Consider the following 22538-nt stretch of genomic DNA (forward strand, 5'->3'; position numbering starts at 1 on the left):
TTTATATGAGAAATAGGGCTTCACCATTTGCCATTACCAATTCATTTCGAAGTTGATTTATACTTTACAAATCTCCCCTAGTAATTTACAACTAGACAATGGTGTAATGTCCTGAGTGTCACTAACATGAGGTGCCAAATTGCAATAAGATTCTATCAATGCCCTTCATCTCTCTCTCTCTCTCTCTCTAATTCTTTATTTCAAATACTCCTTTTACACCACTATATATAGCTCTCACATTCATCACCTAATTTCACAACACTCAACTCTTTCCTCATCTCTATAATCTCTTACCCTTCATTCATTCTTTTCAATCTTTTCTTCAAGCTTCTATATTCCCAAATGGCCAGCGTTGATGTTGATGTAATCTAATCTTTAACATTGATATTTTTACTTGATCATTAGCTTCAATCATGTCAATGATAAATTAAAGATTTTCATGTTTTTTCTTCTAGGTTCAATCAGCTGCCGCGACAACATTGGTAGAGAACGAGACAGCACCAGCAGAGGTAACCAAAGTTGAGGAGACAACACCAAAAGAGGAGCCAACCGCTACACCCGTGGCGGCCAAGCCGGTCACAACATCAGATGCACCGCCAGCTGTAGAGGAAAGCGCGGCTCCCGAAGCCGATACCAAAGAAGTCTTAGAAGCAGAAACCAAGGTTGAAGAGGAAGCAAAGCCAGCACCAGAGGAGACAAAGGAAGAGACACCCGAGGTGAAGCCAGAAGCAGTTACAAAGGAGGCCAAAGTCGAGACTACGGAAGCACTGGCAGATACCGCAGCAGGAGAGGAGGAGAAACCGGCCGAGGAAAAGGGAGATGAAAAAGGCGAAGAAGTTCCTGTTGAGAAAGTTGAGGAATAGAGTGACCATTTTGCAAAAGGTGGCATAGCTTTAAAAGGAGCTTCTTTTTTATAGCTTGCATGTCATGATTGGTATAGTCATCATATCATCTATAATAACTATGTAGGGTAAGGGACGATGAGAGTTTTTCTTTTGTTATTGTCTTTCTTTCGTTCTTTGGGGTTTGCTGTTAGTATTAAACATGCCATGTACTTTGCTTTCGATGTATATATGCATGTATGTGTTTTTTTGGTTCCAAGTAATTATGAGTTTGATATCGTGTGATGAGATGAGATGAGATTTGTATGTACCTCCATATTTGCATCATATACTTTTGTGTTTAACAAGTTGTTGGTGCAATGGTAAAAGCATAAAGAGAATTTAGACTCGAACTTATAAGACATTGCAAGACGAATTTAGAAATGTTTTTTTTTTCTATTTCTTAGGATGAACACGTATATATTAAAAAAATATCATATGCGATGAACAAAAATTCAAGATTGACACCATCGATAAAATAGATAACTAACAGAAAAAATTTCAAATTTTAGGTAAAATAGATAACTAACAGAAAATATTTCAAATTTTAGGTAAAATAGACTAACAGAAAGAATTTCAAAATTTAGGGTGGATACTTACCCACCCTGAATTACACTTACATCCATCATTGAACTCGAGGCCCGAAAGATTAGTCTTCATAAATCGTAAAACAAACATGAAAGCGATTGTACCAAAAGAAAAAACAAACTATGCAATTAGAAAACACTAAATAGAGGATTTCTGGTGAGCCTAGAAGTCATTGCACAACCGTGTAATTACATGAAAGCAGATACCAAAGCGCATGGAAGTGAGCAATCTTTCCAATTTGCCCCCTGCCTTATTCATGCAAAATGCTATACCTATACAAAACAGTTGTCCCAAAAAAGAGGAGAAAAAGAAAAGAAAAAACAATGACATCTCATGAAGGAAAGACAATTTTACTACACCTTCTTACATAGTCCGATGATAAAGCAGATGATAATGAAACTATAAACCTGTACAAAGCTGAGTACCAATTTTTCTATATGTCAAAAAGCCTTTTTTTCACCCCCAAATGCACATGTAATTCATGTTTTTTTTTTGCTACCAGGTACCAAAGCTGCAGCCGACATGTTCCTGAGTAATAACGTCGAGCCGTTTTTGCATTTCAACCTTGGAGGGATACGGCGGGAAACACAACCTGTAAAAGCAGGTATGAGAAGAAGGGAGACGCCCGTGCGGCTCTGAGGACTTATAAATATAGAGCTGAGAGGCTAAACCACGGAAACCTTCGACCGGAAGATGCTTCAAGGAGGTCCAGAAGAAAAGAAGTATCTTTCTTTTCTCTGCTGACATTTCCCTAACAATCTGCAATATTGTTGAAAAGCGAGAAAGTGAATTATAAGGAAGACAAGCTATATTATGCATTCTCCAAGCAGACTAAAGCTAAATACTAAAACAATAAACTAGCAGCAATTTCATAACTAGTCATAACACTTTCAATAGCTGAAGAATCATGCACCATCTACTTCTTGAGGGTTGGCTCATAAACACTGAGAACATTGTAGTTTCGCAATCACCATTCTAGATCGGTTCAGATGTTTACTTACAAGATGCAAGAATCTACTGACAATGCGAAAACCCAGATTGAGTTGCGACAAATCAAGCCATTGAAAAGGCAGTGCAGAAGTAAAGGATGGGGATGCAATTTTCTAACTAGTAATGTATCTTTAATTTAAGATACCCTTGTTCCACAGGATCCCTGTTTTTAAAACACGACTACAAATATGCGATAAGGAGCATATAAATTTAAATGTAAATATAATATACATATTATGCATATATCAAGCCTAAGCATGATTCAAATACAGTCCTGTGTGTTTTAAGTTATATTCATCCTTGACCCATCCCAGTTCTAAAAACGGGACTACTATTATGAGGCGAGCAGCATGAACAACAAATAGAAAGAAATTGATTCTCTTCATTTCTTTTTTATTTAAAAAAGAATATCAAGACCTTAACACGATTTAAACACAATCTTGTGTGTTCGTACCTCCCAGAACCAGGTTATTTGAGGATCATTTTCCGAGTAGCCATTGTACTCAGTATGTGCCTTCCAGTCTTCAAAACAAATAGGACTTTCGCTTCCATATAGCATCCAATCAAGGTCCTCCGGTTCTAAACTTTGAAAAAAGAACTTCTGGAACTTTGAGTTAGAAAGAATATGGCCAAAGCCTTGGGAAAATTGCTCTACCTGTTCAGAAATAGATGTTACAAAGCGGTCCTGAATAAGAAGATTAACATATTCCTGCCTATTCCTGCTATTTACAACAATGTTTTTCCCATCACCACAAAGCTCAACAATTCTCCTGGATCCTAACTCCTCAACTTCTCTGACAAATGTCAGTCCTAAAACATCCGAATCAATGAACTCAGCATCCATCTCCAGAATCTTCTTGCAGCTGCTATACAAGAATGGATCTGCCTCTCGTATATCTTCCAATGATATATGCATTCCAGCCAGTTGTTGGATAAATACACGATCAAAGACAACACCTACTTGCACTTTATGCATCAACGCCAATGCAATCACACGGCCAGCAAATCTGAAATACTCAAGGTGCATAGGATCCACCTTAGATGCTGCATACAGAAGAAAACACAGAAGCAACATATACCCCGGCAGGGGCAGCATAAGAAGGAAGCCAACATAACCCGTAAGGTATCATAACATTTTTGCAAACAATGGTTTCATAATAATAATAATAATAAAAGAACATTTAAAAGGGTATCATGTTATATAAATATTCTCAAACAAACAAGAAACAACAAGCAGAACTAGGTCTCAGAAGCAACACAAGAAAAATTAAATCAATATGATTATGAATGATAATCAAGAATTCAAGAAATCTCAATAAGTGTAAAATATTCTCATCTTAATTTACGTCTCTCTCACAATTCCCGTTTTCCACCAGATTCAAAGCCTTAATTTGTATGTTAGTCCTTTTCATCTTGGGTTGCATCTCTCTTTCTCTCACCCCTTCAATTGTTTCCCATTATAATCACATTCTATGTAGCATGGTGTCTATATTTAATAGTGATGACATGTTAACTGCGTTGGAGTAACATGTAAGGTGCTTTCGATCATGCTATAGCCTGGACACCTAATAAAACCAGTACTGGATGCAAAGGCAGCCCTCTAGAAATTCCCATTTCTACTACCTGAAATCAAGTTTATGAAACCTACTTGTCCCAGTATTCCCCAAACTATGACACTAAATTTTAATTGCTCCCCAAACTTTAACTTCATCCTCAGACGGAGAAGAGGGGGCAGTGATGGCAAAGGGAGATGACATTCGAACTGATCACTGTGAATGGATTTTTGGGTTATCTAGAAGCTTAGGTAATTTGCTCAGTGATCATGGCAGAGTTATGGGCTGTGCGTGTTGGAGCATGCATGGAAGCTGGGTTTAAGCAGGTTGAGGTGGAGACGGATAGTGTGGAAGCTGTCTGGATTATTATAAACAGGGAATCAAAGTTGTTACAAGGAAATTCCACCGTAAATGCCTTAAGGGCACTGTTGCAGCGTGACTGGGAGGTGAAAGTGATCCATGTTCTGCATGAAGGGAACCTGTTGGTGGATCTGTTGGTGTCATGGGGAACCTGTAGGAGAATTGCATTTATAGTAGCATCGCTTGCGATTGCAGCTTTGGTGCGACCAGAAGAACAAGCAGGCATATAGTGTGTTTTATGTCCAGTATTACTAGAAAAAAGCTTTCTGTAAAGGTTTGAAAACCCAAACACAAAGCTATAAAACTTCCCATTGATTTGACCTATGCTTGAAAAACATGCAAATTGGATCGGTGCAATGGCCATGGAAACGTTGATTTGATATATACTTGAAAAGCAAAAGGAAATGAAAGAAAAAATATAGCCACTCAATAACAGCTTGTTAAATAAATGAAATCCATAGAGTTGACAATTGAGTCCTTGTGTTTTGGTTATGGAATCAATTCACAAGTATGAATTTGATGACCTAGAGATCCTGTTTTAGTTTCAGTAAAAATATGTCCAGATTGAATCAGGGTTTTATCCGGTTGATTTATAAAACAATTTTAGTAAGTGACTAAAAACATTTGAAATTTAAATCATAACATTTGTAATCTTAGAATAAAAATATTGCAATGTTTTCTTATAAAGTAGTTCCAGTAATGATAAAGAAGAAATTAAACGAACACAAGCGAACAAACATAAAATTAATTGGGTTTATATTTGAGAAGAGTTTTTTTTTCTTTTCAAATAATTTTAGGATTTATATTTTCTTTGGTTGATTTGAGTGCTTTTTATTTGGGTTTAAAATTAATTGACTTTAAAAATATTAATGGGTTTAAGGTTAAAACTTATTAAGTCTATATTTCAAACGGGTCTAGAGAACATAAACGAACATAAATGAACATAAATGAACGAATTATTGATCGTTCACAAACGTAAATGAACGAACGAGCCTTTTATTCGTGTCCTTTCATTTAATTAAACGAAAATAAAATCTTGTTCATGTTCGTTCGTTTAATAAATAAACGAACTTCCCGCCAAACAGTTCGCTGAACGTTTGGTTCATTTACAAGCTTAACCAAAACAAGGGAACGCAAACACAGAAAAAGTTAAAAGTGAGCACAAATAAGTCTTCATTTCACCATATCAAGCCATTGCAAACTGAAATCTGCCCTTGTTTACACCTTGTGTTGTCAAGGTGTGCGTCTAGGCACGCCTTCACCTTAGAGCTAGATAACAAAAGCACCTCAAACCATATCAGGCGAAGCTCATTTGATCAGACACTAGCCTAATGTGCATAGGTGTCCTTTTTTTTATAAGGAAGTAAGCATAAAAAAGCTTGCATGCTTGAAGTTCAGTTTAATTTATTTTTTCCACTTTCTACATAGAAACACCTTTAGTGGCAAGAAAGGGATAGCATCCAACTCTATAGTTCTCAATATTTCAACATTCGACAACAAGCATTAATCACAAGGGAATCACATATATTGACCAAGAAAATTGCATGTTTTGTAATAAAGTAATAAACTAGACCTAACAAACACAAAAATATATATAAACTCTGTTTTACATCTGACAAATGAACTTTAATTATTTTATATTATTTTTACTCAGTAACATTTATTAATTATAAGATATCTTAGGGTTTTAATCTAGGGCTAGTGTTATTAGTTACCTTTAATGTTTAAATCTAGGGCTAGGAATATAACCTTATCAATAACCCTGGTATAAATAAGTTGTAAAATATATACAGCCACAGTTTTCTTATTATTTTCTTGAACTAATAGAAAGAAACTGTAGGTTTTCTTAAACCTAAGTTTTCTAAAGTTTCATCTTATTTCTTCCTCGTTTGTTCATCCTAATTCTATTGCTTCACTGTTGTTTTCAGCCTTAAACCATATCAACTTCACTTAGGCTAGCACTATGTTTGTGCCTTGCACTTAAGGCAATAGAAGGGTTCTAGAGCCTAGAGTGTGCCTTGTGCCCTTAACACTGTTTACATCAAAAGGCTAAAAACACAAATTTTGAATGAATCTAATAACTACATTCATAACATGATAATTCTTTTCTTATAACTATTTCATCTTTCACAGTAAGCTTTGAAAAAACCTCTCTCTTGCATAATAAGGAAAAAGAAACATGTTATCTTGGGAAGTGAAAAAAAGTTTGAACGTTAGAGAAACCTTACCAGGATTAGGAAAAAATCTTCTACGATCATTTGAGCAAGGGACGAAAAGGGCATTCTCGGGATTAAATATAGCTTGGCATACCAAGAAAAACCACTCCCTCAGTACACCAGGGCCAGTAGCTTCTTCATTTTTAAATTCCATGAATAGACCAGCATGGAGTGATTCAGGGTCAGTACGAGCAATGTACTCAAATGATTCTGACAATAACTGAGACCTGTCAATTAGCATCTCATGCAGTTCCTCGTAATCTTCTTTTACATCGGGAAACATCATCATGGCCAAATGCCTCCTGGATTCAAAATCAGTGACATCCTTGCGCTCAAGTAGCCACCTGTTATCATCATTTCGCTTTCCAAACCTAATGATTAAGGCACACAATGAAGATTTACTATTCCTCAAAACCATCCAAAACTGCTCTTCAGCACCCACATAAAGTTTTGAGATTCCATTCAGTTCCTTTAAAATGGCAAGATACTGAGACCACCCCTCTGTATGAAGATCACCCACACTGCTTCCACCAGAATCAAGGCTTTCCCCCACTCTGATAAGACATCTTTCCATTTTAGCCAACAAATCACTAAATATAGCATGAAGAAATTCAATTGCCTCCCCATAGGAAGGATTGCTGCGATCCTCCTTTTGCCACACAACTGATATGGGAATCCGGTACCCCACTTGCTCAAGAATGGTTGACCGCAAAGGGTTCAAGAATGCAGTGAAATCCCTTACGTCACTCAACAGCGGTCCCCCAACAGAATGCACACTAGATTGCAAATCCCTAGATAGCTTATCAGCCAACTCACTAACAAAGGGGAAAATGTCTTGCAAGGCAATCAACCCTTTAACCTCTGGCAGCATTAAACCCCTGAAAGTGCCAAAACTTCCCAACAACACCCCAAGTGCACTGCGGCATGACTCGTACAAATTATCCTCGTCAACAGTCTTCCTTAGTAACTTGCAGAACTCTAATATTATGGGTGCACAATAAGAATGTAAATGTTTTGACAATGCACTCCTACATGAAGTTAAGAACTGTCGTATTGAAGCATCAGCACACTGCTTATTACTATTAATTGGAGACATATAAAGCATTACCAAAGCGGCAGGAGCTGAAGATGCCATAAATATCTGCAAGTGAGCGGGAGCTGAGTCGTTATTGTCCTTCGGAGTAATTGTGAAAAAGTTAATCAAGCAATCTTTGATGCGTTTCGTCGAGGAAGGGACTATTTCCCCTCGGCAAAGGCGGCAAATAATGGAGATCATATCGTCCATGACCTGCCAGGTTTGCGGGTGGTCCGTCGACCGCATACGGCCAACCAGTTGTAGTCCGGCGTCGTTTTGGATGGCGCAATCAGCTAGGGATTGTTCCCACTGGAGCTGTTTCCCGCCATAAATTAACCGCTGCTCGATAACCGGAATTCCGGTCATAACCTGAATCCTCTGATGGAGGGATTTCACCGTGTCTTCCAAATTAGCCTGGACCACAATGGTTTTACCCTCGGAGATCATCCTGACGAAGAATTGGAGGCGGGAGGAGGAACATACGGCGGAAGACGAAGAGGCGACATCGGAGGAGGAAGAAGGGCGAGAATCGACGACGGAGGCAGCGGATGAGGAAGAAGCCGGAGCTTTAGACGAGTGATGAACGGCCGTGATTGGGTGTGGGCCTTGATGGGTATGATCGTCTTTTCGCATCCTGATGGGGACTAAAGTACACTCCTCGGAGTCTTCCTGGTAGTCATCGAAAGCAAAGGCGTAATCTTCGAACTTGCGTTTGGAAGAGAGACGGTGGTGATCGTGGCCGTTGGAAGGTTGATCAACGGCGATGGATTGGTATAGAGACATTGGACGGTGGAAGCCCCCAGCCTGCTACGGTGGGAGAGAACACAGAGAGAAATATAACAAATTTAATCGAAACAAAGAAAAGAAGAAAAATAAACCTTGAAATCAAAAGAGATGAAAAATTGAAAATCCCTTTTAGAGAGTGAATGAATGAGTTTAAAAGGGAAAGAAATTGAATGCCGATGATCGTCCCCTTCGTCTCGCCTATAACACTCTGCTTACGTACAGCCGTCATCACCTAAGCTGCAGAGCTGTAATTTTACGCTATTAAGTGTATTTTTTTAATCTTGCTTTTAGGTTAAATTCTTCCGGATACCACTTAACTTTAAATTTAACATTACTTTATTATTAAACTCTGAACTAATACATTATATCACTTAATTTTGATTTTAGGTTTAATTATATCATTGAGCCTCAATTCCTAAATGATGTATTGATGTGAACACTAATTCCGTCGATAAGATGACATGACTAAAATAATATTATGTAATTATATTAATATATAAAACGACATTGTCTTATATTAAAATACGACCACCCTCTAAAAGTATCACACACGAACCAACAAAGAATGTGTTATGAGAATGTTATTTCCTCTTTGTTTTCTTAAAATAGTAGTTTTATAGTTTTTTGGTTTTGAGTGGTTGCAAGTTTTTTAACTTTAGACCCTATGCGTATATTATACTTATAGATGACTTGATTAAGGTTAGGCTAAGTCCACCGGTTTTGTATTAATTTTCGTTATTTTTAATTTAAAACTAATTTTAAATTAAATAATAATTCAAGTATTACTCATTTAGAACTCTTTTAAATAGATAACAATTTAAAATGGATTTTTTAATTGATAAGTAATCTAAATTCAACTAAATCCTAATAACTGATTATTTAATATTATTCTTGAATCAAATAAGGAAATAATAATAAATAAAATATAAATCCTCTAAATTAAATTCGGATTAAATAGTTTTTTACAATATAATTTAAAATAATTTCATTGTCTTAAATTATTATTGAATAACCACAACCATTTTGTTTCATTTTTAATGTGCGACCATATATGTTCAATTAATGTTTGACATTAGATAAAATCATATTTAATCCTATAAGTGATCTTTAGCAAAACATTATGACTGCTTAAGTTGAATAAAAAAACTCATGATCTAAGACAACTTTAACATAGTTCATATTATAATCCTTTTATCTCACAATATCTTTATATTATATAAGACATAGAAAAATATTAACTTTATATTGTTCTGTATTCAATTTTTTGATGTCTAGTTGAACTGGCTATACAAATGACATTGATCTCCATCAACTTATTTGAGCACGAACAAGCATATCTTAATCTCAATCATTAACGCGCCCTGAGATATCTCTCTTATGAAAAGAGAGGTAAATTCTATCTTAACCATTCACACCTTATTAAATGATTTTTGTTATGTTTAAACATAACCTTTATAATAATCCGATTAAAAGATAACGTTTGACTATGTAAAAATATAATTATCATCATGTTTAGAACTGTAGTAATTTGAGGTCTAGAAATTTAACGACATAATTGTTGAAGATTAATATATGACATTGATCTATGTATTGATTTCAACAATCATGATGAATTCTCGTTTGACATTTTTTTATATTTTTAAGTAAGAATTTTAAAAAATAAAAATATATTGAATTTTTGAATTTTTTTGGAATTATAAATAAATTATTTTAAAAAAATTAAGGAAAATAGAAACTTGATTTGATTGAAAGTAAAAATACATCTTTAATTTTTAATGTTGATTAAAATAAAAAAAAATAGATTAAGTTAATTTCCACATAAAATATTTTATTTATTGTATTAAATGATCTTATAATTATAATTATTTTTAACAGATATTATTTATTTATGATTAAAAAGTTTTATTTTTTAAATAAATTGATCTTAGATTAAGTTATAATAATAACTCATAAATAATTTATGATTTATAATAATACATAGATATTATTATTATTATCTTGTACGTAGGCAATATAATATTTATTTATAATATATATATTTTTTGGTGCAAAAGATTTAAAGGAACATACTAAAATTCTATATTCTTAGGGTAGCTTTCCTCTAGCGTCGGCTAGAAGCCTTGAAGAAGTTTCCTCCAAAGGATGATTTAGAATGTGGGTTCCCGTTTCTTATTCCAATGCCATTTTAGCAAGAAGATATGCGCATCTATTTTCCTCACGCCAGGTTGTCTAATTTCTGCCACCCATCCTTCCTTACAAAGCTTTTCGCAATCCCTAATCAAAATTTCCTCTTATACATCCCCCTTTTCCTCTTTATTCAGAGCTTTCATAATCCACTTGGCATCGACTTCGACTATGACTTTCCTTACACCTAAGGACTTCGTAAGAATGAGCCCTTGACGGTCGAATTGTAATTCTGGTGGTCGAGATGCTTGTAATCCCAATCTGGAGCATAAATCCCCCGTTCCAGTCACAGTACTCCTTACAGATTAAGCCCCCCGCCACCGCAATTTCGGTGGTCGTTCTGCGCACGCCATTCGTATTCAAAACCCACATCGCTTCGGGATGCTTCATCCATCACACCCAATTGGAGTTTTCTGGTAACTTTGTTATATGTTGCTTCCATAGCTAATTATATTTCTTCTACGAGCTTTAAACTATATTCGATAATTTGATTGGGATTTCTATTCCTATTATTAAAGATTGCATCGTTTATGCATTTCCATAAGCCTCATAGAGTCGTAGAGAAGATTGTGCCCCAATTTACTCCCTTTTCACAAACTTTACTTGATCGACAATTTCTAACTAGCCAGTCTTTCCATTCCATTGAGTTGAATTAGTCATCTTTGTGAAGGGATTTTAATTCTTTCCGTACCAATTTAGTCGTAGTACAGTCATTATATGTTCCAGGGACTCGGTCACGTTTTGGCAATCTTTATAAATAGTCTTGGGTCATGTTATTCCTTGCCCTAATTTCATTTGTATTCAATTTGTTGAGGTTGCAAAGCCAAAGAAAGAATCTAATTCGTTTAGTCGTTGCCATATCTAATTAGTTTTCTAACCTTGGTTGTGAACCGACTTCCTAGAAATAATATCTCTGAATGTCGACTTGATCGTAAATTTGCCATCCCTCGAGAAGCCCCCACAAGATTTTATCTTTTGCGTCTTCTCTATTTAGTAAGGGAATTGGGATTCCCCTTATTTGATTATATGTTTCCGTCGATATTAGATCTTGGACACACTGTAAATTCCAGCTTCTATCATCTGTAATAAAATCTCCAATGTTTTCATTTCTATCATTGATTTTTACTTTCGGGTATCGAACCTTTAGTGGCGCGTCCCCTACCCACCAGTCATGCTAAAAAATTTTCTGATTACCAGAATGAATTTGACTCTTCATGCCTCTTTTGATGATGTTCCTTGTGTGTAAGATGCCCCTTCAAATAGATGAGTAATTTTTTATGGCCTAATTTCTATGAAACCAGTTTGTTTCAAGTATTTCTCACTGAACACTCTGCACCATAATGCCTCGTGTTTATTGTACATTCTCCAGCTATTCTTCACCATAAGAGCACGGTTCATCATTTTTGTCTTACGTAATCCTAAACCCCCCAAATACTTCGGTTTGCAAACCATATCCCAATTGACCAAGTGATTGTGAGCATAATATGTGCCTTCTCCCCATAAGAAGTTTTGGTTAAACTTAATACCCTTAACTCATATACGTACCCGTATACTAGTCAAGATGTCACATCAATCAGACGAAACTTTTACTATTTGAAAACTAGTAAATTTATTTCTTTAAAATCTCAAAATGAATTTCTTTATTTTAAAACTAGTAATCGCACAAAATCATAATTTAATATTTAAATATCAAAATTTAAATTCAATTCAGATAACATTTTAAGCAATTCTGTACTGTAGCATATCTTAAATAAAAACTGTCATAAAATTGCCTGATTTGAAAATCGTTTCTATCATAAATAATTACGATTTAATAAACCAATATTCATAATTAATAATATCCTTTGTAAAACCAAACCTTCATAACTTAAACAAAAATATCTTAAATAGATTCGAATTAGAGCAGTTAGAAACTTCTTTAATATATATGTCACTACCAAATAAATTAACAGACAGGATGTCCTTACTGATTCTGGTGGCAAAACTGATTCCTCAAAAATGATACTAATGCACTCCCTATTTTCCCTTTCTAGCTTGCATCTACGTGTGAAACACTCACACGTTAAGTTTTCACTTAGTGAGACAACTGTAACACCCCAACCCGTACCTGACCCGAATACGAGTGTGAGATATCACATTGACTTTTAAAAACGATATTCTTACCAAATATCAAAACATTTGAACTCATTTTAAGAAAATACCACAATATTCTATTAAATTATGTTTTGTATAAAATTTCAAGTCAAAAACGTATTTATGAACAGTAAAATACGGTATGAATAGTACCGTGAACAGTAATGAACAGTATCGTGAACAGTACCCTATTACAATACCCGAATGTTAAAATTTTTCAGATTTTCATAGGGAACCGATTCCCCTACTACAGGGAACTGATACCCTGTTACAGTATTACTACAGTACTGTTACAGTATTTTCGTAAAATACGTATAAATTCATAAAAATCTAAGGTTTCATCTGTATAAAATTGCCATTTATATATACACATTTAAAACATTACAAAATTCAATCATATGATTTTACAAAATCGATTAAAACATATCGGATTCAAATCTTTGTTTACATGCCAACCACTATAAGTATTACTATTAACTTCTTTTCTGATCTGATCTTTGGAAAGAAGAATCTGACATATCTTGCATAACTTTTATCAATCTTCCTCTTCTCGGAACCTACGTGTGAAACAATCACACGCTAAGTCGTTGACTTAGTGAGGCATATAAACATATAATAAAACCATAAAACATTTCATATATCAAATCCACACATGTACATACATGATTATCTTCTTCCTTATCATTATCCTATTATTATCATTAATACCTTTTTATCATATAATCATATACTTATCATATTTACACATCATATACAATTTCATAAAGAAATACACTTAACAACATATAATTCATGTGATACAGTTCATATAACTACAAACATACATCTTTTCATATAACCAATACATGAATCATGTAATTTATTCCATATAACAAATCACCTTTACATATCACATTTAGTATATTTGTTTAATCTCTTTATTACACATGTACACTGTTGAGAACTTAAGGTATGTGAGTACATTGAGGTTGTGCACAAATGTTGTCATCACAGCTCGTATAAATTCCCACTAGGGGCATTGGATATTTGTCCCGAAAGACCGCGTAGAAATGTCCCGAATGACCACTATGTCCCGAATGACCACATATCACATATGTCCCGAAGGACCACTCCTTAAGAACCATATACATAATACAATGAACCAAATAAGTGTATCGAAGTACCACATACATGTTCCACGGAATTATATATATGTCCCGAAAGACCACATAGAATTGTCTCGAAAGATCGCGTAGACCCTCGACTCTTGGCATGCCAACTATACCTATAACTCTCGTATTATATAACATGGACATTATTACTTATCATTTCACATATTCATATCACTTGTTCTTTCTCTTCTGTCACATACCACATGTATGTGTAACTGTATATCTCATATCATATCACATGTATCACAAGTGTATGTATTCGCGTAAATAGTTTCATATGACTTATATCATTTCTCATGTTTTTATATAAGCACATATGTCACATCTTGTTCATATATACATCGCATAACACATAGAATAACATATAAACTTATGCATAAATCATTTCCATTTGATTCACATGCCACCTATCTCATTGCTTATATCTCTTAAGCACTTAATCACTTGTCTCATAATTTCATATATTCACATATCACTTATCACATTGTTTATATCTTATGATCATGTAATCGTACCAAACATATTCACACACACATGTATTCAAATAATCACATGTAGAAATACACTTACTCTATAGACATGTGCATGTATTCATTTTATTGCTCTTATAATCACATATAATAACATATACATATTCTCATGTACTCATGCACATATAAGAATTCCATCAACTATATAACATTTTAGAAGTCACTTCTTACCATAGTAACTCCGCCACTGGCTCATCGCAAGCCAATGTATGTTCAATAATTCAATAACATACGTACAATTAAATTGCACTCACCTTAGTCTTGCTTTGATTCGATCATAATTCTTTGATTGTTCCGAAACTTGTTTAGGCTCAATATCTACATAAATATAACATTTCAAAACAATTATCAGAAGCCTAAACCTTAAACTTGATGTTAATAACTTAAGCCGGTTTAATGAACCAAAATTTCATTTTTTTTCTTTAGGGGGGAATCGATACCCCCAGGGGAGAATCTATACCCCTGCGTAATTTGTAATTTTTCGTTCAAGCCCAGAAATCACATTTTAAACACGAAAATTCACTCAATTCAACTTGAATGCTTCATATTTCATCCCCTTTCATATTCTTAACTTACATATACATGCTTAAACTCATTTATATCCATTTATCTGATCTTAAACCTCAAAATCCTCTCCTCTTTATGACCTTCAAGAATCATACCCAATTTTCAATATGTTCTAATTTCAATTCTATAACTTCATATCTCTTAATTAAACTGATGATAAGTCAAATTTAACTTCAAATTCAACTTATCAACTCTTTTCCAGAAATTCATTTAGAAACTCATTCTCTTTAATCTTTCATAACTTCTTCATCTTTTGATTTTAAGATAACTTAAGCTTAGTTATGATCTAATGATCAAAGTTATGATCTAATGATCAAAGTTATCATCTAATGATCAAAACTAACTCATAAAATCAACAAATAATCAACTAAATAGAAACTCACCTTTGCTCAGCACGTTGGAGAAGAAGAAAGTAAGAAGAATAAGAGTTTTCCAGATACTCTCCCCCCAACGTGTTTATCTCTTCTTAAAGAGATAAAAAAAATATCTTTCATGACAAATGACCATTTTGCCCTTTAATTCCTTTAATAATTACTAATAACTTTCCAGAAATATCCACAAATAAATCATTGAAATATTCAACATTTTCACTTTAATCAACAAATTCTAAAATTTTACAATTTAGTCACTAACCCGTAGTTTAGGATGTTACAGCAACCAAGTAAAATAAAATAAATAAAATATTTAACTTATAAAACAGATAGTATCATATAAAGACATTAATAAAATAAAACATGTATAAAATCATATGTCAACTCGTAATAATAATTTATTATAAAAATCTATAATTCAGATTGTACTGTGCCATTTTAGATCTGTATTTTTCTATTTCAGTTCATATCAATACAAAATTGTACTTTTCTTTTCAAAATCTGATCATTTCATATCCATACTTTTCTTATTCATATCAAACCTTTGCCCACTTTATTATCATGAGAATACGCGGTACATGAGTTAGATAACGAGTGAGCGTATTATATACCAAATTTATTGTAAGAATAGATTGCACCGAGTCACTCCACCTCGTGTACCATTAAGGCACCCGAGTCAGACCACGAGTAACCCATCTTGGTGCCATATAATGCACATATATAGATAATCAGATGCATGGAATCACTCCACCTCGTGTACCACTAGGTACACCGAGTCAAATCATGAGTGATCCACATTGGTGCCATATCAGAACACTCTACCTCATGACATGCCATTGTACCACTAACCCTCATTTCCATACAATGGGCTTTATTCAAAATTAGTTATTAATTTGCTATAAAAATCATTCATCCATATAATCAAATATAAAACCATTTATATAAAACCAGATCTGGGCAGTTTACCCAAAAATATTCGCATGCTATGAAATAAAATACCAAATAAAATAATTTGGGTTATTCAAACCCAAAATCATATAAAAACCATTTAGTAAACCAATATAAAATAATTCAAATTGTTTCAATCGAAAACCTTTGAGATTGGCTCATCGCAAGCCGTCCTCATATCGAATATAAAATAAGTAAATTGCACTCGCCTGTTGCCTCACTAGCTTACTCTACGATCACCTCTATAACCCTCGTATCCGGTTCATTTTGATCTCAATTATAATCACAAACTACTCGATCATCGATTTCCAACATATAAATAATTTCGAACACATATTAATATTAATACTTAAACTAATATTATAATCGTATATTCAAACAAATTTCTAAAAAAAATACAATTGATATATATTCAAAACTAATTTCTAACCCTTAATTTAAATCAACTTTATTTCTTTTAATACTCCCTTTCAAGTCCTTGAAATAATACTTCTTAACCATAAATCACTTAACTTATCATAATTTAACAACTAACCCACTTTCACATTTCTTCTAAATCAATCCCCATAATTTGAAAATCCTCAATTTAGCCCCTACCAATCACTTTTATTCCACGTCAATCACCATTTTCAACTCCAAACAATATTTTTTTATTATTTTTTCCCAAGCAATTTCTTTAATCCCATATTTTTACCATTTCATCATCAACTTCCCCTAGACTTCCAACTTAGTCCACCATCTTGTATCATTCTAAAAAATAGTCCAATTCACTATTTTAACACAAATTTCCAGCATAGTAATTCAATTTCCCTACAATTACCTAATAATCTTTCAACTTCACCAAGCTTGCAAAAAGGTCCCATAAACTTAACATTACTTCAAATTGATCCAAAACTTAATTCTAATAGCATGAAATCATTCTTCTATCTAATCCAAACCCTAAAGAACTTGTTGCATATTTTTTCTTATTTTAATTCCTTGGGGCCGAAAAATTTGAAATCTTTCCTTAATGGTCTCCAACTTTGATTTAGGCTTGGTTTAGTCACCTACAACTCTTCTCCATTCATTTCTAATCATTCCTATATAAAAAATAATAAAAAAATTAACATTTCTTATACAGCCCATACATGACCATATACTTACATCTTGATCCCTTAGTGGTTTTTTTATTAACTTTTAAGCTTGTAATTGATTCCATAACACTACTATAATTAAAATCCAATTTATTTAATTGATTTATCATCTCCCCTTCAACCACCATAAAAAACCATTTCACTCTTTATGCATGAAATCATGCAAAAGCTATACCAAAAGAAAGAATTTAGTGGAGAACAATTTCCTTTTTCACACTTTAGTCCAAATTCTAATTAAAATGGACAAAAAATGAAAAAGAAAATCACACATACCTTGGCTATGGAGGTTACTGTCAGCTGCTGGAGGAGAAGAAGAATTTCAAGAGAATTCTATCAAAATTTCTCTTAATTAAATCATTAAAAGCTAATTTAAAATGAATTTTTAATTCTTTTTGGCCCAAAAGTCTAAATTGCCATTAATGAATCCTTATTTTTACCTTCATGACACTCCTTTATTTCTATTTTAATATTCCTAAATAACTATAAAATTTTCACCTATCAATTTCCCTTTTTGGCCTTCCAATTTTCTAAAATTTCAATTTAGTCATAAAATTGCACTATTTCACTAAGACAGGGTAAATTCTTTTAATCTGACTGATCCACTTCGAATTCTTCACATTAAAAATACTAAAACAACATTTTTAACCTCATACTACCATATTTCAAATTTTTATAATTTTTTTTTTATTTTTTCCGGATAATAGAAACCCTAAATAGGTCCCAAGGTCCTTGGTTAGGGGAATCTCACTAAACTTCTTAAATAGCTACTCGTTTCACTGTTCACATTGGGGGATACGAACATTCTGGATTTCTGAAGATTCACTTCGAGGCCTGAGGCTTGGTTGAACATGTTTAAGCATTTTTTTAGAACCATCACCTGGTTGGCCTTTGTTTCAAAAAATAACAACAAATCGTCCAAAAAAAAAAAGGTGGCTGATTCCAAATCCTCCTCTAGACATCTTTATCGCTTCCCACATCCCGCTTTCCTGTAATTCTAGAATTATATATGAGAGTCTTTCTATAACAAGAATAAAAAGATAAGGTGATAAGGGATCTCTCAGTCGAAGTCCTTTTTTAGGCTCAAAATTTTCTGTTTTTTCTCTATTCCAAAGGACTTTAATGGAGTTGTTTTCCACGCAAGACATAATCAATTTGATAATTTTGTCGGGAATGTCAAAATCCTGAAGGGTCTTTCGCATGAAGCTCCAATCCACCTTATCGTAGGCTTTTTGTAAATCAATTTTCTGGGTTACTTCTCTTTTTATACCCTGTAGATTTGCCAAGGTGTGAATCGCTTCTTGGACAAACAAAATCTTATCAATATAACCTCTACAGATCAGAAAACTGTTTTGGTATGAGCCTTCAATTCTTTGCAAAATAGGTCTTAACCATTGGACCAAAGTTTTCAAAAGAATTTTATAGGACGTGTTCAGTAAGCTAATCGGGTGAAATAACTTTATCCTAACAGCCGCAATTGTTTTAGGAATCAACACCAAGTAAAGTTTAAGGACCTCCTTATCAACGCTGTCATTTCTAATAGCCGAACTCACAAACTCAAACATGGTATCCTTTATGACATCCTAATTTCTTTTGTAGAATATAGGTTGAAAAACCGTCGGGCCCCAGAGCTTTAAGTCATTTCATACAGAATAACGCAGCAAGAATCTCCTCCATAATAATTGGATTAGTTATTTCCTTCTTTTCATCTTGTTCACTGTAGGCTTGAACATATTAAAAGTCTCATCGAGTTTGGAGAACTCTTTACTGTTGAAAAGATTCTTGTAATAACCCACCACATGATTACAAAGAGTCTTTTCCTATGTAACCCAGTTCTCTTCAATCCAGAGACTCATGATTCTATTGAATTTGCGTATGATAACGGTGGTTAAATGAAAAATTTTGTATTTCGCTCACCTTTTAACACGCAATCAAGCCTCAATTTTTGCAGCCATAAGATTTCTTCTTGGTATAAAATTCTTTGAAGTTTTTCATTAAGAGAACGTTCCAGGTTTTGGAGATAAGTTGAGTGAATGTAATTTGTAGAGTTTTGAACACCTCTTAGGCGATTCCTTAAGGTTATCTTATGTTTGAAGATATCCCCCGAAAGTACCCTCATTCCACTATAATATATTTCTTAATTTCAGCCACAACTTCAACAAGCAAGTCCTTTTTCTTATCCCAAGCTCTATTAAAAACAGTGGAGAAATTTTGGTACGTTAACCAGGCAGCCTTAAAGCGAAACGGTGTCTTATCTTTATCCGCCTTACAGTCCATATTTGTATTAGTCAGAACCGGGTTATGATCCGAATAGTGTCGTGTCAGGTTAACAATACAGGTATTGGGAAACATCATGAGAAAATTAGCATTTACCAAAGCTCTGTCAAGGCGTTCCTAAAGGATCATTTGGTTGTGAGCACATCTCACCCAAGTAAATTTATCGCTCATACACCCAATATCCAGCAAATTACATTTATCCCAGCGTTACTGAAACTGGATGATACGGTCAGTGCAGTTCGAACTACTTCTCTCATGCTCATCAAGGGAGGTAACACTGTTGAAATCACCCACAACAAGCCATGACACTTTAACATTGTCAGAGTAGGTTCTAAGATCCTCCCAAAATTCCATTGTCTTATTGGAGTGGGGCTGAACATACACCATTATTACGAGCCAGGTTTGTTCCCCTCCTCAGCTTCACAATGCAAAACTTGGTTGCATAACATATTTGAATATCTAGATGGCTAGAGTTCCATAAAATGATAAGACCCCCTCTTAAGCCTTGAGAAGACACCTCAAAGTTAATCTCGAATCTCAATTTCTTTTAGAGAACCTTACCCGTTCCAACTTTAGCTTTTGTTTCAAGTAGTCTGATGATAACAGGGTTTTTCTCACGGATTAATTCTTTGCAATTTCTAATAAAATGTGTGTTTTCCACCAGTAATCAACTTCATTGTATTCTCATATTATTTCTTTGATGCTCATGTATGACATGATTTAAGTTATCACATGTTTCAGGTATTTGGGCAGTTTGAGCAATGTCCAACCATTTTGTTCAGTTTGATCCTCTTTGCTGTCAGTTACCTCCCCTTCATAATCAGTTTCGACATCAACCACCACCACATCATCGGAGGTAAGCTCTTTGGATTTGCCTTTATTTATGCCCTCCATTTTCTCAGATCTGATGTCCTTTGAGTTTTTATCAGAAATGTGTTGCTTTTGGGAGTCTTTTTAGGGTATAACTCTGCGTTGCTCTAGAGTAGCTTTATTAGGGGGCCTGCTGGCTTGTTTATTATTCATTGAGTTTTCCTTGTATCCCTTGGAGGTACCCGTAGGGTACTCGGAAGTCCTCCTCCCTCTAGCCTTAATTTGATCATTGTTTTCTCGTGTGGTATTTCCTCTTTTCCTAGATCTATGTTTGGTTGATGATCCTTATCTTGTATTGGTTGGTCACAAGTAGTGTGTTCCTCTGTTGTCATCTTATTTTTTGCAATCTCTGCAGTCAAAGCTTCGAATCTGTTTTGATTTTGACTAGCATGGTTTGTCTTCTCTTGTATCTTGTTGCCACCTCGTGTTCCTCTTTGTCTTCTTTGGACTAACATACTAGGACTGTACTTCCTTGGAGTCCACGGAGATTTCTCATATTTTTTTCTTTTTTAGGATTTTCTTCTAGGTTTCTTTCTTGCTAGTCTTTTTGATTATTTTCTTGGTTTTCTTCCACAGGTTTTTCTTCTCCTAACTGGATGTTCTCAAGATGCTTTAGAGGACAACTTGCAGCCCTGTGTCCCTCTATCCCACAATGGAAGTAGATCGAATGGATACCCTCATATTCGATGTTAAAGATCATGATGCCAACCTTGATTTTGGATAACAAAGGTTTATTCAAGTCAATCTCAATGCAGATGCATGCGAATCTTCTTCGAGTTGTCCACCCAGTGTGATAGTCGAGTTTCACAGGTATACCGACTAATTTTCGATTTCCACCAGGATTTTTTCATCAAAATATTCTACGGTAAAGCCCGGAATATGAACCTAAACCGCTGTGGAAGGAACATTGGTACTTTCTGCAAGGAAGTTTGGTCTCCATTTTTTGTCAAATAGTGGTTCATAATTTTCTATGGGCCTTCGGTTAAAACTTTCAGTTTATCACTCTCGTTTTGGAATTTTACGGCGTAAGAGCCATTGCCGAGATAGATGCATTCAAATTCACTTTCTAATTTTCACATCATGTATTCTAGCCATTAACGTCTTGTACGCAATTGTTTTCCCTAGGATCTTTAGGATTATCGCTTTTCGCAACGGTTGATGGATAATTTCTTTCATATCCTTTGATATCTTAACTGTAGGATTTTCATCATCTTCCACTGCCTCCTTTTCATCGGATTTGATATCTTCTTCTACTCCTGACGAACTTCGAAACATACCCGTGAAGAGGGAGGATTCCAAAACAATGTCTCTCCGAGATCTCGGAATGTTTTCCTCATTGGCTTCTTCTTGCGTAGGTCTAATTCCCTTATTGCTTCTGCCTGTATCGTTCCTCGTTTCTTCTACCGGAGATTCCCCTTGCATGCTCCAAGAACAAGAACTTTTGTAAAATGTTTACTTTGATTATTTATTAAGAATATATATTTATTATACAAATTCTTTCAATTTAATATATTAAAAAATAATTATCCTAAATTTAATTCATGCATTGTCATAATTCTGAACATATATTATTTTATAATCACCTCAGGTTATTTTAAAAAATATATATTGAATTCATTGTCATAATTCTGAACATATAATTCTGAACATATATTACTTTTGTAAAATTGCAAGTGAAAATCTAATCATCAATAGGATGTATAGAATTCTTCAGATTTGAGGCACTTGCCACTAAAGCTCTCATCAAACTGGCCAGTCATTAGTGAGAAACTCAAGCTTGACTTGAAAAAACTAACTACTCAAAGCTCAACTCGAGCTAGATCAAATACTTGCTCGGAATAAGATCAAGCCAATCAAGTCCGTGCTAGACCTCAACTAGTAAAATTGAAATTTAATATCAAATTATTAAAAAAAACATTTGTATAGTA

At 34.2% G+C, this 22538-nt stretch overlaps 2 protein-coding genes and 1 long non-coding RNA gene across 4 annotated transcripts; 2 read left to right on the plus strand and 1 right to left on the minus strand.

Moving 5' to 3' along the window:
* The first annotated feature begins 249 nt into the window (after positions 1 to 249).
* LOC120188856 (major latex allergen Hev b 5-like) lies at positions 250 to 1101 on the plus strand. 2 transcript variants are annotated; one of them, XM_039192250.1, is made up of 3 exons: positions 250 to 363; positions 456 to 896; positions 936 to 1101. In XM_039192250.1, the coding sequence occupies exons 1-2, from the start codon at positions 343 to 345 to the stop codon at positions 861 to 863; spliced, it is 429 nt and encodes a 142-aa protein (XP_039048181.1). In that variant the 5' UTR covers positions 250 to 342; the 3' UTR covers positions 864 to 896; positions 936 to 1101. The 2 variants fall into 2 exon arrangements, with proteins under 2 accessions (XP_039048181.1, XP_039048174.1); XM_039192243.1 differs by having other exon boundaries at positions 954 to 1101.
* An 852-nt stretch (positions 1102 to 1953) lies between these two features.
* Positions 1954 to 8687, minus strand: LOC120189680 (E3 ubiquitin-protein ligase UPL5-like). Its single transcript, XM_039192907.1, has 3 exons — positions 6601 to 8687; positions 2914 to 3503; positions 1954 to 2228 (listed from the first exon to the last, which is right to left on the minus strand). The coding sequence occupies exons 1-3, from the start codon at positions 8444 to 8446 to the stop codon at positions 1965 to 1967; spliced, it is 2700 nt and encodes an 899-aa protein (XP_039048838.1). The 5' UTR covers positions 8447 to 8687; the 3' UTR covers positions 1954 to 1964.
* A 1862-nt stretch (positions 8688 to 10549) lies between these two features.
* LOC120188872 lies at positions 10550 to 22043 on the plus strand. Its single transcript, XR_005522451.1, has 4 exons — positions 10550 to 11049; positions 20482 to 20596; positions 21187 to 21420; positions 21810 to 22043. It is a non-coding gene; the product is annotated as an uncharacterized LOC120188872 (long non-coding RNA).
* Positions 22044 to 22538: the final 495 nt, after the last annotated feature.

Source organism: Hibiscus syriacus, unplaced genomic scaffold (assembly GCF_006381635.1).
Source record: "Hibiscus syriacus cultivar Baekdansim isolate YM2019G1 unplaced genomic scaffold, ASM638163v2 tig00004072_pilon, whole genome shotgun sequence".
NCBI classification, from domain to species: domain Eukaryota; kingdom Viridiplantae; phylum Streptophyta; class Magnoliopsida; order Malvales; family Malvaceae; genus Hibiscus; species Hibiscus syriacus.

Coding starts and splice junctions, on each gene's coding strand:
- LOC120189680 (XM_039192907.1), bottom strand. CDS start 8,446: ATGTCTCTATACCAATCCATCGCCGTTGATCAACCTTCCAACGGCCAC. Junction 3,504..6,600: donor AAGATTTTTTCCTAATCCTG/GTAAGGTTTCTC, acceptor TTCTGTATGCAG/CATCTAAGGTGGATCCTATG. Junction 2,229..2,913: donor AAATAACCTGGTTCTGGGAG/GTACGAACACAC, acceptor ACAATATTGCAG/ATTGTTAGGGAAATGTCAGC.
- LOC120188856 (XM_039192250.1), top strand. CDS start 343: ATGGCCAGCGTTGATGTTGAT. Junction 364..455: donor TGGCCAGCGTTGATGTTGAT/GTAATCTAATCT, acceptor TTTTTCTTCTAG/GTTCAATCAGCTGCCGCGAC.